The sequence below is a fragment of the Bos mutus genome, chromosome 2 (genome assembly GCF_027580195.1).
Source record: "Bos mutus isolate GX-2022 chromosome 2, NWIPB_WYAK_1.1, whole genome shotgun sequence".
Taxonomy (NCBI): Eukaryota; Metazoa; Chordata; class Mammalia; order Artiodactyla; family Bovidae; genus Bos; species Bos mutus.
In genome coordinates this window covers 113,318,451-113,334,377 of record NC_091618.1, presented here as the reverse complement: position 1 = coordinate 113,334,377, position 15,927 = coordinate 113,318,451, and the positions used below count along the sequence as shown (strand labels likewise).

Here is a 15,927-nt window from a genome sequence, read left to right as displayed (position 1 = left end):
GAGAAGGGAGCAACAGAGGATAAGATGGTTGGATGGCATCACCGACTCAATGGACATGGGTTTGGGTGGACTCCGGGAGCTGGTGATGGACCGGGAGGCCTGGCGTGCTGCGGTTCATGGGGTCACAAAGGGTCGGACACAACTGAGCAACTGAACTGAACTGAATAAGTGAGTAAGTGGGTTTCCCAGTGGGGCTTCCCAGGTGGCACTGGTGGTAAAGAATCCGCCTGCCAATGCAGGAGACACAAGAGACACAGATTCAATGCCTGGGTCAGGAAGATCACCTGGAGTAGGGAATGAAATAATGAGTGGAAGACAATAAACACTAAGAACATAATATAATAAGTTCTGTGAAGAAAAATAAGTCAAAGTGAGGGAATAGAGTGACAGAAAATGGAAAAGGAGAGCTTTTTCTTTTTTTTAAGATGGTAGAAAATAACATTTAAGCCAAAATTTGAAGTGCTTTAAGATTTCAGCACTTGTAATTCACTTCTGGCATGTGGCATAAAATGATAGAGTTTGCAGTCTTAAAAGGATCACTTAATCATTGAACTTTAGAGCTGTTGAAAACAACAGAACTCTTTCTTCTGATGAACTCTGATGCAAAAATCCATCATGGCAGAATGATGCAGCTCTGGTTGAAATGCAAAAGTGGAGAGTTTCAAACCTCCCTCTTGTTCCTCTTTTTCTTTTTCCACGGTTTCTCCTCCTAGCACCTTGAAAGTTCCTGTAGGGAACCCAGAACCGTTTGAAAACTTCTCAGCATTTTGCAGGTGTGTAAACTAAAGCTGCTGCTGCAGCTGCTGCTGCTAAGTCACTTCAGTCGTGTCTGACTCTGTGTGACCCCATAGACAGCAGCCCACCAGGCTCCCCTGTCCCTGGGATTCTCCAGGCAAGAACACTGGGGTGGGTTGCCATTTCCTTCTCCAATGCATGAAAGTGAAAAGTGAAAGTGAAGTCGCCCAGTCGTGTCCGACTCTTAGTGACCCCATGGACTGCAGCCTACCAGGCTCCTCCATCCATGGGATTTTCCAGGCAAGAGTACTGGAGTGGGTTGCCATTGCCTTCTCCAAACTAAAGCTGCTGCTGCTGCTAGGTCATTTCAGTCGTGTCCAACTCTGTGCGACCCCATAGACGGCAGCCCACCAGGCTCCCCCGTCCCTGGGATTCTCCAGGCAAGAACACTGGAGTGGGTTGCCATTTCCTTCTCCAATGCATGAAGGTGAAAAGAAAAAGTGAAGTCGCTCAGTCGTGTCTGACTCTTAACGACCCCATGGACTGCAGCCTTCCAGGCTCCTCCGTCCATGGGATTTTCCAGGCAAGAGTACTGGAGTGGGGTGCCATTGCCTTCTCCAAAACTAAAGCTAAGAGAACTTAAATACTACCTATAGGCCCTCAGCTAATTATTGTTAAAACACTTTCCACTTTGTTATCCATTCAGAAAATGTCTGAACGTTCACTATATGCCAGTGCTGTGCTAGTAGAGTTCTTTAGATATATCAGGGAACAAAGACAAGTGCCTGACCTCACAAAGTTTTTATTATACTGGGAAGAGATAAACGCCCCCAAATAGGCAATTTATAGCATAGGAGGCAGTGTGGTAATAACATCCATCTATATGGATGCTCAAGGAAAGCTCTACAGTAGCTGCTATTCTAAAAAATAAGTTAGACCATTTAAGAGGAGCTGCGTTCATATATTCAAATGAAGAGAACCCTAAAATGTGGTCAGAGTCAGTATCAGGATGCTGCAAATAACGAAGACAATCCCAACATGTAATAGTTAAACCCAGGGTAGTTTGTCTCCAGCTTTGGTTAATTCAGTGTTTCTGTGATCGTTTTAAGAACAAGGGTTTTTCTCATCTTTCCGTACATCCATTCTTTTGGTCAAAGTATAGCTGTTAGAATTCTAGAGATAAAATCCAGACATAGTGTCCAGCAGAGACACTCTTCTTTACCCTATTTAAGAGCTAAAGGAGCCTTTCAGAATCTTCTTGAAGCCTGTAGCAAGCTTCCTCTCATGCCCTATTGACCAGAACTGGTTCACATGGCAACTCTCAGTCAAGTTGCCAGCTGGAGAATGGGATTACTATGATTTACTCAAAGAAATTAGGATTCATCCTTAAGATTTCTCCTGTTTATTCATTGCAACATTTGTGTGTGTGTGTACACAAATGTGTATATTACAAATGCCACTTTTAATACAGTGACTGCAAAAATGAACAAGGTTTTCCAGACAGTGGTTCTGTGAGGTCCTCATAGGGAACAATTTGTGGTAATATCCCTTTTACTTGATATGAATTCAGATTTCACAGAGTCCTCTTTGCTGGGCTCATTTCTTATAATTTGAATCTAGATTCCAAAGCTAACTTACCGATGTTTTTCCAGGTATTGAGGCTTACTAGAATAAGAGAGATGTAATTATGTCTTATAAAGAAACTGTTGACCATAGTAATTCTGTTTAAACTAATTATTTTTACCCTGAATCTAAAACGTCTTTGATACTGCAGGGGTGTCAGAGCAAACATTTTCCTTATACTTTCTGAAATTCTGGTAAGTTTTTTCTCTTTTGGATTTGAGCCTGGGAGATGTGAGCAGGAATTTTTCTATTATTCTCACCCCTCTCATGTCAATGGGATAGGTAGTCAAGATCTGCTTAGTTATTAGTTGGTCTGCAGAGTTCTTGCAGACATTTCTATGTTTTCACTTAAAGTGCTTTTATTTTCAAAGTCCTTTAATTCAGTGCTTCTGAAAGTTTAGTGTGCATGTGAAATACCTGACGATCTTATTAAAATGCAGATTCTGAGATTCTTCATTTCTAAGAAGCACCCAGGTGATGAGACCACACTCTGTGGAGCAGAGTTTAATTGTTGTCCTGCACAGTTCCATCAAGTCAGACAAGAACATTGAAACCTGAAGTCAGTTACATAGATAACAGATGGGGATCTCTTTTAGAAGAGGGATTAGATTTCCAAGACTAATAATTAGATTAGAAGTTTTTGGTATTTCTTCTTTCTAGCTCTTTTTTTCCCATTGACTTCCTTAATAACCTCACTCTAGTAACTTTATTCAAACAGAATTTTGAAGGGTTGGGAACTTTGAATGTTCTAGAGCTAATTATTTGGTCTTGAATATTGTTTATGGGGTATATGTTTGTTTCTTTTAGAACACTGCAAATGAGCATTAATTTGCAGTGAACATGTTTGGAAAATGGAAAAGAAAAATGTGATTTTCTTAAAAGTCATTATTTGGGACTTTGAACAGTTTTAATAAAAATGAGAGGAAACTTGCAAGGAAGAAGACTAGACATAAGCTCAGTGTTTATCAGTGCCCCTGGATTTATGGTATATCTACACTTTGGAAAATTCTTCAAGAGATGGGAATACCAGACCACCTGACCTGCCTCCTGAGAAATCTGTATGCAGGTCAAGAAGCAACAGTTAGAAGTGGGCATGGAACAACAGACTGGTTCCAAATAGGAAAAGGAGTATGTCAAGGCTGTATATTGTCACCCTACTTATTTAACTTATATGCAGAATACATCATGAGAAACTCTGGGCTGGAGGAAGCAAAAGCTGGAATCAAGACTGCCAGGAGGAATATCAATAACCTCAGATATGCAGATGACACCACCCTTATGGCAGAAAGTGAAGAACTGAAGAGCCTCTTGATGAAAGTGAAAGAGGAGAGTGAAAAAGTTGGCTTAAAGCTCAACATTCAGAAAACTAAGATCATGGCATCTGGTCCCATCACTTCATGGGAAATAGATGGGGAAACAGTAGAGACCGTGTTAGACTTTATTTTTCTGGGCTCCAAAATCACTGCAGATGGTGACTGCAGCCATGAAATTAAAAAACACTTACTCCTTGGAAGGAAAGTTATCACCAACCTAGACAGTGTATTAAAAAGCAGAGACATTACTTTGTCAACAAAGGTCCATCTAGTCAAGGCTATGGTTTTTCCAGTGGTCATGTATGGATGTGAGAGTTGGACTATAAAGAATGCTGAGCACCGAAGAATTGATGCTTTTGAACTGTGGTGTTGGAGAAGACTCTTGAGAGTCCCTTGGACTGCAAGGAGATCCAACCAGTCCATTCTAAAGGAGATCAGTCCTGGGCGTTCATTGGAAGGACTGATGTTGAAGCTGAAACTCCAATACTTGGGCCACCTGATGCAAAGAGCTGACTCATTGGAAAAACCCTGATGCTGGGAAAGATTGAGGGCAGGAGGAGAAGGGGATGACAGATGATGAGATGGTTGGAAGGCATCACCGACTCAATGGACATGGATTTGGGTGGACTCCGGCAGTTGGTGATGGACCAGAAGGCCTGGCGTGCTGCAGTTCATGGGGTCGCAAAGAGTCGGACATGACTGAGCAACTGAACTGAACTAAACTGAACTTGGCTTTAGTGCTAAATTGTGCCATCTTTAAAGGATTTTTAGAAAAGTAGAATTTGAATAGCTGGGCATAGTTGAATGACTGGATGGACATGAAATGTAGAAAAGAATAAATTAAAATACATATTAAAGTATATCAGAGAAAAGTATTTCAGGAGTTTAAGTTGCAAAAATTTAGTTTTATGCAGAATATCAAATAGTATCACTGAGATGGACTCAGCCAATACAGGAAGCTCCCTTCTTGTTTCTTGTATATAGAAACATCAGAGGAAATAACCAGGAAAGATAGTATTTTTGATGATGTGGTATTTTTAGAACATGGCAGGACTTGAAAGCAAGAAAAGGGGTTCTCACGGGTCAGAAACAAAGAGGAAACTCTGATGGTAGAAAGTGAACTCAACAGTGTATGGTCCTCAGGGAAAATATCTCATATGGCTTAGAGGCCTTAGTGTCCATACAGGGATAAGACGCACGCTACAGGTGCCAGAACTGCACACTCGTAAACCTAGAAAGAGCTGTCCTTTCCATGTCAGACACGAGAAACATGCACCCCCAGCTCCCACCCCTTTTATAAAAGGGAAGAAACGGTTATTCTCAGGAAACTAGAGACTGGGCCTCACTGTCTACATTACCAATAACCTAGTGCAGAAACTCTAAGCCTCAAAATGTTTCAGAGCCCGAAATCCTCCATAGGTCTTTCCCTAGAAGAAAAAAAACCCACAAAACTATGTCATAAATATATCTCAACAACCCAGGGGTTTGATCACAGATTCTCTTGGAACAAAACAGCTTCTGCCAAATGATCACACATCCAAGAACAACGGCACATACACAGGAGCCACCCATTTTGAGAGATTAGAAGATGGCATGTTAAAGGGGGTCAGGCAGAGTTACACACAAGAAACTAGAAGTAACTAGAACAGTCTGAGAGAAACCTTCAGTTAATCTTTTAAAAATATTGTAGGGAATGAGAATTCATTAAACAAGAATAAAATGTTACCAAAAAAGAACAGGTAGATTTCAAAGACAGACAAATGTAATTTTTAGAAATAGAATTTGTATCTGGGAAGAGAAATACAAACCATGTAAATTAACCCAAGGAAAATCAAATTATGAAATCTGAAATTTCGTGACTGGATAAGAAGGTCAGATTATAAAACCAAAAGTAAATTTGAGACATAATCTTTTAGAAATCTAAAGCTAGCTTAATACTAAAGATCTCATTTTGCCAAAGACTCTACCATATCAAAACCTGCCAGTGAATTTCAAAGCATAACCCTTTAGCCTTAAAATTGATTGTCCCTGCTTAGTCCGCTTGCTGTAGAATCATTAGTAGGAAGAAAAGTACCACTAATGGCAGTTCTTCTTTCCATTTGTCGCTCATAAAACTTTGGGGAAATCAGTGTGGCTCTGACTCCTTATCGGTAATCTGCAGCTTTGTGCAATAATCTGTTTATATAAATTTATAAAATGAATGTTGTGAAAGTCTTTGCAGTTTAATTCCTTGGGAGTGTCCTGTCTTTACTGTTTCTTCTCCCCTCCTATAATTTGGTATTCTATGACAATATCATTATTATTTTGGTTACTATTAGATAGCTTTCTTTAGACATTGGCTAACATTTGTGTATGGAGATTACTATTCAGTCACTTTGACAGCGTGTATTGTACTTGAAATTGTTTTTCTTGCAGTGGTCCTGAGTGCGACTTTGATTTTCCGTATTCCCTCATGTACCATAGCTCACATTTTTGAGATGAGTTTGGGGTACAGTTTGCAGCAACAGAATAGATAGCTTTCTGCAAAAGGTAACTGGTCCCAATGGGGTTCAAACTTGTGATCTTGGCCTCATTATCACACTTTTGTAACCATCAGACCTAATAGATATATTATATGTATTTTAGTCTATAATCTTGAAATCAAGTCATATTTTTAATTACTCAAGGTTTATTTCAAATATGTAATTAAAAATTACTTTGGGGCATTTCTCACTTTTGTTTGATAGTAAAAGTAACAAAAGTAAAGCAGACAGCCAAAGAACCTAACTCACTTTTCATCTTCCCTGTGTTTTCTATGACAGGGAAAGTCACAAAAGTGAAGCTCGCAGGCAAAGACCTAACTCACTTTACGGAGAGTGCCACGGTACCTTTTTCTTTCAGTGAGGCTGTAGCAGGTCTGATGTCAGTCACTTTAGAGACCTTTAGACCTCAGTGCTCATTTACTGCTAACATGTTCCAGCTCTGCTTCTGCATTATGAAGATCATCTGTCAACACTTTGAGATATTCTCCTTTGTTATTAAGCTTGTGATGCTCTACACTGGCAGGTTTTTTGCCAATTATAGTTAAGGTACAATAGTGTATTCAGCAGATCAAAGTCTCGCATTGGCGGTAGAGGAATGATTTGTAAGTCTTTATTCATCTGAATTGTACAATAGAACACCTGAGGAATGCAAATAATCCCTCTGAGGAATCTGCAGGAAAGGCTGTTAAAATGACAGGGTAAAACTATTGTTATTCTGAATTGATATTTTAGCCAAAGTCATTATTTCTTGTCTTGTTGTCTCATAACTGTTCTAGTTTTATTAGCTATGTTGACCATATTTTTGAAACAAAATGTATATGATATTTTTGTTTTCTTTTGCATGGGCTTGTTTTATTTTATTTTCATTGAATCTATATTTGGTATGTTATTTTTCTTTTTTTATTACATTTCTGATTTCTGATTCTGGCTTGCGGTTACTAAAACCATCAATGAAAAATTTTAAAATACAGTTTTGTTTGAATAGTGTAAGTCTGTAAAATAAGTTAGAATCTCATAATGTTCTTTCCTTCATAATTTTGGATAAGAAAACAACTGGTTTGGATTTCCTCTTTTAAAGGACATATATTTGGTTCCAAAATACATCTTAGGGGTTGGTCCATTATTTCTAGGATATGACCAAAAGGGAAAAAAAAAATATTACAAAGATAAAAAATCACTGATAGTTTGTTTTTGTTTTTTTTTTTTTTGGCCACACCATGCAGCATGTGGGATCTTAGTTCCCCAACCAGGGATTGAACTTGTGCCCCCTGCAATGAAAGCATGGAATCTTAACCACTGGACCACCAGGGAGTTCCCCATTGATAAATAGTAAATAAATAAATTATAGGTTAGCCTCATATAGCAAACATGTATGAACTATTGTGTGAGTTTTTCATTCCTTTATCCCATTCTACTCAGTAGTCCATGTTCTTAATTTTCTGATAACTCTGATCCCTGCCGTTTTGTTTGATGGTAAGTGTTAGGGTTTAGTTCTTGTGTTTCTTATCCACTGTAGTGATGTTTTACATTGTTTTTTTTTTAAGGATTTCTGCCTCAATTTTCTATCATGATAGTTATTAAAGCCTTGGTCTAAATATGCGAGACAAGTATAAGTGATATACCTTGAACTGTGAAATCTATACCCATTTCTATACTAAGCTCTATCCCAGAATCATAGGCATGTCTGCTGTGATTATCTGAGAATAAAAATATTAATAGTAATTGCTGTTAATATTTGTTTATGATATGCCAAGCTTTACTTTTCTAGGTTCTTTACCTACAGTATAATGTGTACTCTTACTATTTCTGTGAATAAGGAAACTGAAGTTTAGAAAGGTTTAGAAACCTGCCAAGAGTAAAAAGCTAGCATAGTGGTAGGATCAGAACCTAGTTAATATACTCACTACACTTACTTCATTTATGCTCTAACTGCCACTTTGCTAAATTGCTCCATGCTTACAAAATTCTGTAAAGCAATTATCCTTCAATAAAAAAATAAATTACAAAGAAAAAAAATTCCATGCTTGGGAAGAAATCACTCAATAATGCTTTAGAATCTGAAATGATTCTGAAAAGAATCAATAATGTCTTTTCAGGTAATACTTGATATCAATTTCCTAACTGATTTGGCTTTCCAAACCCTTTTCTATTAAAGGAATTTATTTCCTCTGTAGTTCTGTTATTCATGATTCTACAAAAGTGAGATTCATGAGAACAATGTATACACAATCAACCAGGTTTGTAAACCTATATATTTGGACTTTGGGGGGGGCGGGGAGATTAGCAAAAATCTCAAAACCAGTGACAACTGTAAGGTCTTGTTAGTCCAAGAAGGAATTGAACTAGGCATATAGATATCTGGGAGGAACAAATTAATTATTTGTCAAAGCTCCTCAAAATTAGCTGATACTTTTAGGTGTGATTCCTGTAAATCCAGAACTTCGTGTTTTTTGCTTTTTAAAAATTTATTTTGTAAAGGAAGATAGTAAATCATAACATTGAGATTCTCAAGGTCACAGGTGTTAATACTGAATGAATTTAGTGTAACTGCAAAAAGTTTTAAAATATTTGTACGATAGTTCCTATAGATAATATGTTAACATAAAACTAGATTACAGTAAAATATTATGGCGTGTACCTGAAGCAGTTGCTGCCTGTTAATGCCTTGACCTTGGAAAGCTATACACAAAAAGATGGCATCATAAAACCGTGCAATTCTTATGAATATGTATGCGCTACTTGATAATAATGAATGTGGTACAGTCATGCATGCACTACAAGATAATGTTGTGCCCTTTTTTGTCTACAGGTTGATAAAAATTAAAGAGTGGGTGGACAAGTATGACCCAGGTGCCTTGGTCATTCCTTTTAGTGGGGCCTTGGAACTCAGGTTGCAAGAATTGAGTGCTGAGGAGAGACAGAAGTATCTGGAAGCGAACATGACACAAAGGTTAATTAGCATTCATTTTCCCTACACTTTATTATCAACTATTTCCTTGCAGTAATTTAATTGCTTGCGCTGATAGAATAATAAATGACAGAGTAATTACCATTATAAAGAGGGAATCTTCTCCTTTCTTTACCATGAGACAGAGTGAAAAGATTTATTTTAAATTAAGTTTTTAACTGTCATCTGTCATCTCTGTACAGTGTTTTAATTATAACATAGGTATTAGTTATGTATATTTTTGAGAAGGAATGATCGCCAAAACTCTTTCGTCATGTTCAGTGGGGGCGGGGAAAGAGTGAATCAATTGCCTTAATTTTTTTCTGAGTAACAGTAATATATTGTTTAAACATTGGATTTCAATCAAATAATTTTGCTTTCATGACCCACGTCTGGGAAATAACTGATATTGGAGGAAAATAACCATAGAATGGGTAGATCAAATTTTTCTTTTTCTATAGTAAACAATTCAAAATGATATATTTAGACTAATATAATTAAAACTAATTTTTGAAGAGATTTTTTAGGAATAGTTACATGCTTTCTGACCTCTTCAAGTGTATTATAAAAGAAAAATGGTCATTTACTAATCTCTCTAACATTTTCTGCTTGAAATGAATATTTTAGGTTCATACTGATCTCTGGCACAATCTACTTATATGTTGAGTGAATTTGTTTCATTTTATTTCAGCGCTTTGCCAAAGATCATTAAGGCTGGGTTTGCAGCACTCCAACTAGAATACTTTTTCACTGCAGGCCCAGATGAAGTGCGTGCATGGACCATCAGGGTAAGATTCATACTTATTCATCAGCTATATCCAGTTCCACACTATTGAATTCAGATTGATATCACTGACTTTGAAGTTTGTCATGGTGGCGGTTAGCTAGTCATTACAGATGAGGTTTTTGTCCAGGATAACTTTAATTATTTGTGAGCTGCTGAACAGTGAAAGTGGAGCGGCATTGATTGAGGCAGGTAACAATTGATTCTGCCTATTACATAGTCTGAATTTCTTCATCCTGTAGAATCTGTCTACCCTCCTCCTGTGGTCAGAGATAAGACGCACCAGTATTGTGCTTGCTTAATCTGTGTGACTGGGTTTGTCTGCAGTGAAATTGATGTTGCTTTTCATTTTGTATTCGCTAAGTTTGTTTGGGTTGCGGGTGGTTCTTTCCTCCTTTGCTTTGCTCGGATTACATTTTCAGCAATAAAAGCAATATGACATCATTATGCTCTTCATAGATACACAGTTGGGCTAAAGAGCTAAAGAGCTAAACTCAATGTGTAATAATTCATGCCTTTTAAAATTTGAATTTATAGAAATAGTGTTTATTTTTACAGTGTTTTATATTCAGTCTTCTTTAATAATGTGATGCGTATTTTTAAAATATTGATATATAACTGATTGCCACCAGAAAGAATGACTAATTTATTCCCAAAGGACAATAGAAACAGAACTGTAATGGCTGGCTTTTAAGTGAAAATACATTGTAATACGGTAGTTACTGTTGAAAAATATTTTGAAACATATGTAATCCAAAATCGTCTTACAGAATCTAAAAATAACATCTGAACTTTCAGAAATATTCAGTGTCTTATTCATTCTTTTATTATGCTTTCTTAGTGTATGGTACATGATGAATTTTAGGGCTGCTTTCATTCCTGTTTTCACTGGCTACATTAATTTATTATTACATTTATTTTGATTTAAGATGGATAGGAGCATGAAGTCAGTTCAGCATAATGTTAAAGGCGTCGTGTGAATGTGAGATTCGCTTTTCTTTGATCTCCTCTTTTCTTTGTTAAAAAAAAACATTTGATTGACTTATAACTAAGGTCCTTTTATATCGACATACAAATTATGTCAAAGCAATTTGGGTTGGTAAACAAATTGCTAGGGTTTATTTTTACTGTATATTTTAAAGCCTTAAAACTTCCAAACTTAAGTATGTGCAGAAGGAAAGATAACATGTTCTGGGCTTGAAAATGTGAAAGCTGGTTTATCTTAAGACTGATTGTAAGTATCCATGATTTAATGTGCTAGGATATTTAGTCAGGTAAGCATCAGTGAGTAGCCATATTAACCCAATACATCTTTTATTGTAAAAACTGTGCTTTATAGTGTCAGACTCCTTATCACTTTAACATGCTTTATTAAGCAGCCTTTAGGTCACCATTATTTCTCAAATTTCTTTCCATGGTTGTGTGTGTCTGGAATGTATGTCCTTGTAGTTTAACATATGGGGTAATTATAAGACATTTCTCTTCCTATATCAACTTGAATTTTCTCTCATGGTGGTTAGAGGCAGGGTTTATTATGTAAAGTGTTCAAAATTTTACGAGGATTTAAAAATTATTTGCTGAACATAGATTGTATGATTTGTTGGAAATATCTTTAAAATGTCCCTTTATATATTGATTTTTATATGTTCTTTAGATGAGCTGAAATTTTCAAGGCTTTTTATCTTTTTAAAACCTTTGATAATTCAGCTTGAAAGCTACTTTTAAAATCCTTTTTTTTCCCCACCGTGAAGAATAGAAAATCGAAATGAAACTTACACCAAACCAGGCCACTGCATCTAAATCGATAAATCTGTGGATGACTGTTAGGAAAAACAAAGCTACGCTGCTTTAACATCTACTGATTTGTCTGTGCTAAATCTGCTGCTCAGATAGTGCCCTGTATTGAAAATGTTCTAATTTGTATATCAGACATCTTAACTGTTATTAAACTAAGTTTAAGTTGAACCCAACTGCAGATAAAACAAAAGAAACTCTACGCTTTCAATCAGTCATCATAAATGCAATTAGTTTTCCCTGGTCTTCCTTTTCAAAGAAAGGGACGAAGGCTCCTCAAGCTGCAGGAAAGATTCACACAGATTTTGAAAAAGGATTCATTATGGCTGAAGTAATGAAATACGAAGATTTTAAAGAGGAAGGTTCTGAAAATGCAGTCAAGGTAAGGAATTATTTTCTAGTTTCATACTTAATAATTTTTGCTGATATGAAGATACTCATGATTCAAATGAATGATAACGATCTTTTAAACTGTGTCAGCGTTAGTGTTAACTATCAACTGTATGTACTATCAACTGAGCCATAGATATTTACATACTCTTAGGCAGCTTTTTAAATGTATAAATTGTTATTAATTTTGTGGTGTTTTTCTAAAACTGAAAAAGAAATTTTAAAGCTGGCTTTAAGTAGTTATCAATAATTTCAAAGAATTTGTTCACTGATGACCAGTGAAAACTTGAACTTATTATACTTGAATATCTGAAATAAAAGTAGTATGTGTATACATATGGGTTAATTCAAGGAAAACAATGTAAATTTAGTCAAATAAAACCTGTTTTTGCTGAACTTCATGGTTGTACTTTTTTTAAAAAAGATCTCTGAGAGCTTAATTTGCTTTCTCAACACTAGAGGGCAGGTCCAAAATTGTGCTTTATTTTAGCTAATAAGTATAATTTAGTTTGCATCCACTAATAGTGAAGCTGTGTTATGCAGACGTAATGAATGATTTCTTTTAATGTAAACTCTGTTAGAGACTTGATTTTGTTTGACTTTATTAGGTTTACTTAGCAAAATCCAGTAGGTGTGTCAACTCTAATCAACAGACAGGTCAGGGAGGTAAACTGGCATTATAAGCAGGCGTCTTTACCTTTAATTTGTTATTTGAAGACTAGTATAGAAAATGTTTAAAAAAAATTTTTAGAGCATTCTTGTATATTTCCTAATTTTAAAGAAATCCAAAAAAGTTTATTTCAAGTTTATTCTCATTGGTATCATTGGAGAGATCATATGGAACAGCAGGACTATAATAGAATTGTTGAAACCCCAGGAAGAGAAGGGGGAAATCTTGGTGTAGTTGGTTCAATGTGGAATGAGAGCCATTTTGTTTTTTTTAAAGGCGTGAAAGAAGTTACAGTTTATACTAAACAAAGTCATTAACTTCTCAGTGTTGTCATCTGTGGCGATAGTTAGATATGCAAGTTCAGTGTATTAAGATTGAACTTTGTCAAGAATACTAATTAGACTTGAAAACTCTCAGATTATTTTTCAACATGTTATGTCATGCTGGCATATATATTTTTCATAGACTAAAGGTTAAAATAAGGATACTTTTCTATTACTAGAATTCAGAAATCAGATGCTTCTTTTTTATATTCTCATGGGATAAGCCTGTTTTACCAACCCTTAATAGATGTCTATGTTGTAATTTATAAACTTGAAAGTTATATAAATTGTGAATACTTCCTTTAACAATACAGAAATGTTATAATATACAGTAAAAAAAAAATGTTGCCTGCTTGTAGAAATGCTTAACAATAACTAGGAGGTTTTATGCAATAAACTGGAAAAGGTTGACCTCTGGCTTTTCAGCTTAGAATACCATTAAGTATTTTAGGCTTTTTTTTTTCTTTTTTAATTTCCAAAACATTTCAAAATTTGAACTCCAAGTTAAATAAAGCATTTATGAATTTCTTTTATTCAACAAATACTTGCATATTATCACGTAAGTTTTAGGTTTGAGAGCAAGATTGTGTATATGTGTATGTATGTATATGTATGTATATGTATTTCAAACATCAGTGCAGCATAACTAATTTAATGCCAGTGCTGTGAACTATATACTGAATAGCTCTGTGTGGGCTTTGTAGTCTACAGGGATATCACATTATTAGCAATCATATCTGCTTAGGCAAAGCTGGCTTCTACAGATGGCTGCTTTCAAGTGCAAATGAACTGGTTAGACGTGTCTTGTTTAATACATACTCAAGATTCACAAATGGGTATTGATTTTTTTTTCCAACCAGTGTTTCTGATAGCAGTGGAAATGGATTAAATGGTCTCTAGAGAATTTAAAGGAACACTGTCACCTTTAATTAGTAGTAAACTTGAGTCATAACAAAGTATATAAACTTACACTTAATATGTCATGCCAATTATGTATTTGATTTAAATTGTCTATATAGTTTTATAACATTGGACTTTAGATTCTCAAGACAAGTAGCACACGGCCTTCCATACATTACAACTTTGGAAAAAATCGTATAAGAGTATTGTGTGTGTGTGTGTGTGTGTGTGTGTGCCTTTTAAAATGTTAGGGTATGTTGACTTTTTAAAAATTGGCTTCATTTTTAAAAGCACTTAGTAGGTGATTTTTATATGTGGTCTAGATAATTGTAATATGCTTACTAGGGCTCTGTGACCTGGTTTGTTGATTTTAACCTCAGATGTATGATCTTAGTCTTGTTTCTGATTAGTATAATTGCACTTGACTTTGAACATTCTTATCAATATCTTCAAAGGGAAGTACTAATCTTGTTGGTCAAAGGTTTTGTGTTCTCGATAAGTTCTAGCAGAAGGAAAATACTTTTGAGAATTTTTTGTTTTTCTAAAAGACCCCCAGGTCCTCAGTGTTGCGTGGTTGACGTCAGGTCACGCAGGACAGGGTTGGTGGTGTGCAGTGTGCAGTGTGGATGTGTAGATATTGAAGACCCTGTCGTGCTGAGGATGAAGTGTGTGTGCTGTGCCCCACAGGGAACCTGAGTCTCTGTGTAACTGCTGCTTATTTGTACAAGAATCACCAGAAGATTGCTCTTCTTGATCTGCGTGCCAGCAGGTGGAATCAGTTGCTTTGCCGACTGATTTACAAGTGGAAAAAAATACCTATCTTTGCATTTCCAACCTGTTAGAGTCTGCTTGTAACTACGGCCATTAGTCAGTAAACTTCTGTGTGTTGAATTTTAGTATACACCATTGTGTACGGCCATTGTCAAGATCAAATTAAAAACTACAAAGAAGCAATTTAAAATCTGTAATTCCAATTGATACTTGTAGCATGCTGTGTCTTTGGCATCATCAGTATCACCAAAGAATTTCTTTAAGTAAATATTGCAGCTTTAACCTAACTATATAATCTTTTTTTCCTGCCTGGTTTGATCTGTTTGTTACAGTGACTTGCCGGATGTTTGCAGACACATCAGAAATGTACCATAAACAGCATGTAATGAAACTTAATGATATTGGTATAATTACATTTATGTACCAACAGTTTAGTGGAGAATACATTATGATTATGTATGTATGGAAAATCTAGTGCTGCCCAAATCAGGAATATTTTGCTTCTCTCCAAGTCTAGTTTTGAACTTGTGTGCCTTCCTGTATTTTTTTTTCTTTAATCTGACCCAAGATGTGGAATACTTTTTGCATGTGCTCCTACCATTTACCTTATATATTTCATTGTAAACTAACACATTTCCTTTGTATTTCTTATTTACAGGCTGCTGGAAAGTACAGACAACAAGGCAGAAATTATATTGTTGAAGATGGAGATATTATCTTCTTCAAATTTAATACACCTCAGCAACCGAAGAAGAAATAAATTTTAATTATTGCTCAGATAAATGTACAACTTCCAAAAGGCATATACTTTTTTTTTTTTTTAATTAAAATTTCTGAAAACTGAAAGGGCAGGTAAAGTTGGGGTGATGGGAATCTTCTACAAACAATTATTTTTATTTGTTTTAAAATTAAAATACTGTGTACCTCCAATGAGATGCAAGTTCACCAAATGTGAACAGCTTTGCTTTTCACGTGATTAAGACCCTACTCCGAATTGTAGAAGCTTTTCAGGAACCATATTACTCTCATGATACTTCATTAATCTCCATCATGTATGCCAAGCCTGACACATTTGACAGTGAGGACAATGTGGCTTGCTCCTTTTTGAATCTACAGATAATGCATGTTTTACAGTACTCCAGATGTCTACACTCA

At 35.8% G+C, this 15,927-nt stretch overlaps 1 protein-coding gene across 1 annotated transcript in view; it reads left to right on the top strand.

Moving 5' to 3' along the window:
* OLA1 (Obg like ATPase 1) overlaps window positions 1–15,570 on the top strand; it is a 164,029-nt gene extending 148,459 nt beyond the window's left edge. The window contains exons 8-11 of the mRNA XM_070358567.1: window positions 9,003–9,143; window positions 9,832–9,928; window positions 11,978–12,100; window positions 15,431–15,570. Coding sequence (XP_070214668.1) covers window positions 9,003–9,143; window positions 9,832–9,928; window positions 11,978–12,100; window positions 15,431–15,532 — 463 coding nt within the window. The 3' untranslated portion in view covers window positions 15,533–15,570. The remainder of the gene's footprint in view (window positions 1–9,002; window positions 9,144–9,831; window positions 9,929–11,977; window positions 12,101–15,430) is intronic.
* Window positions 15,571–15,927: the final 357 nt, after the last annotated feature.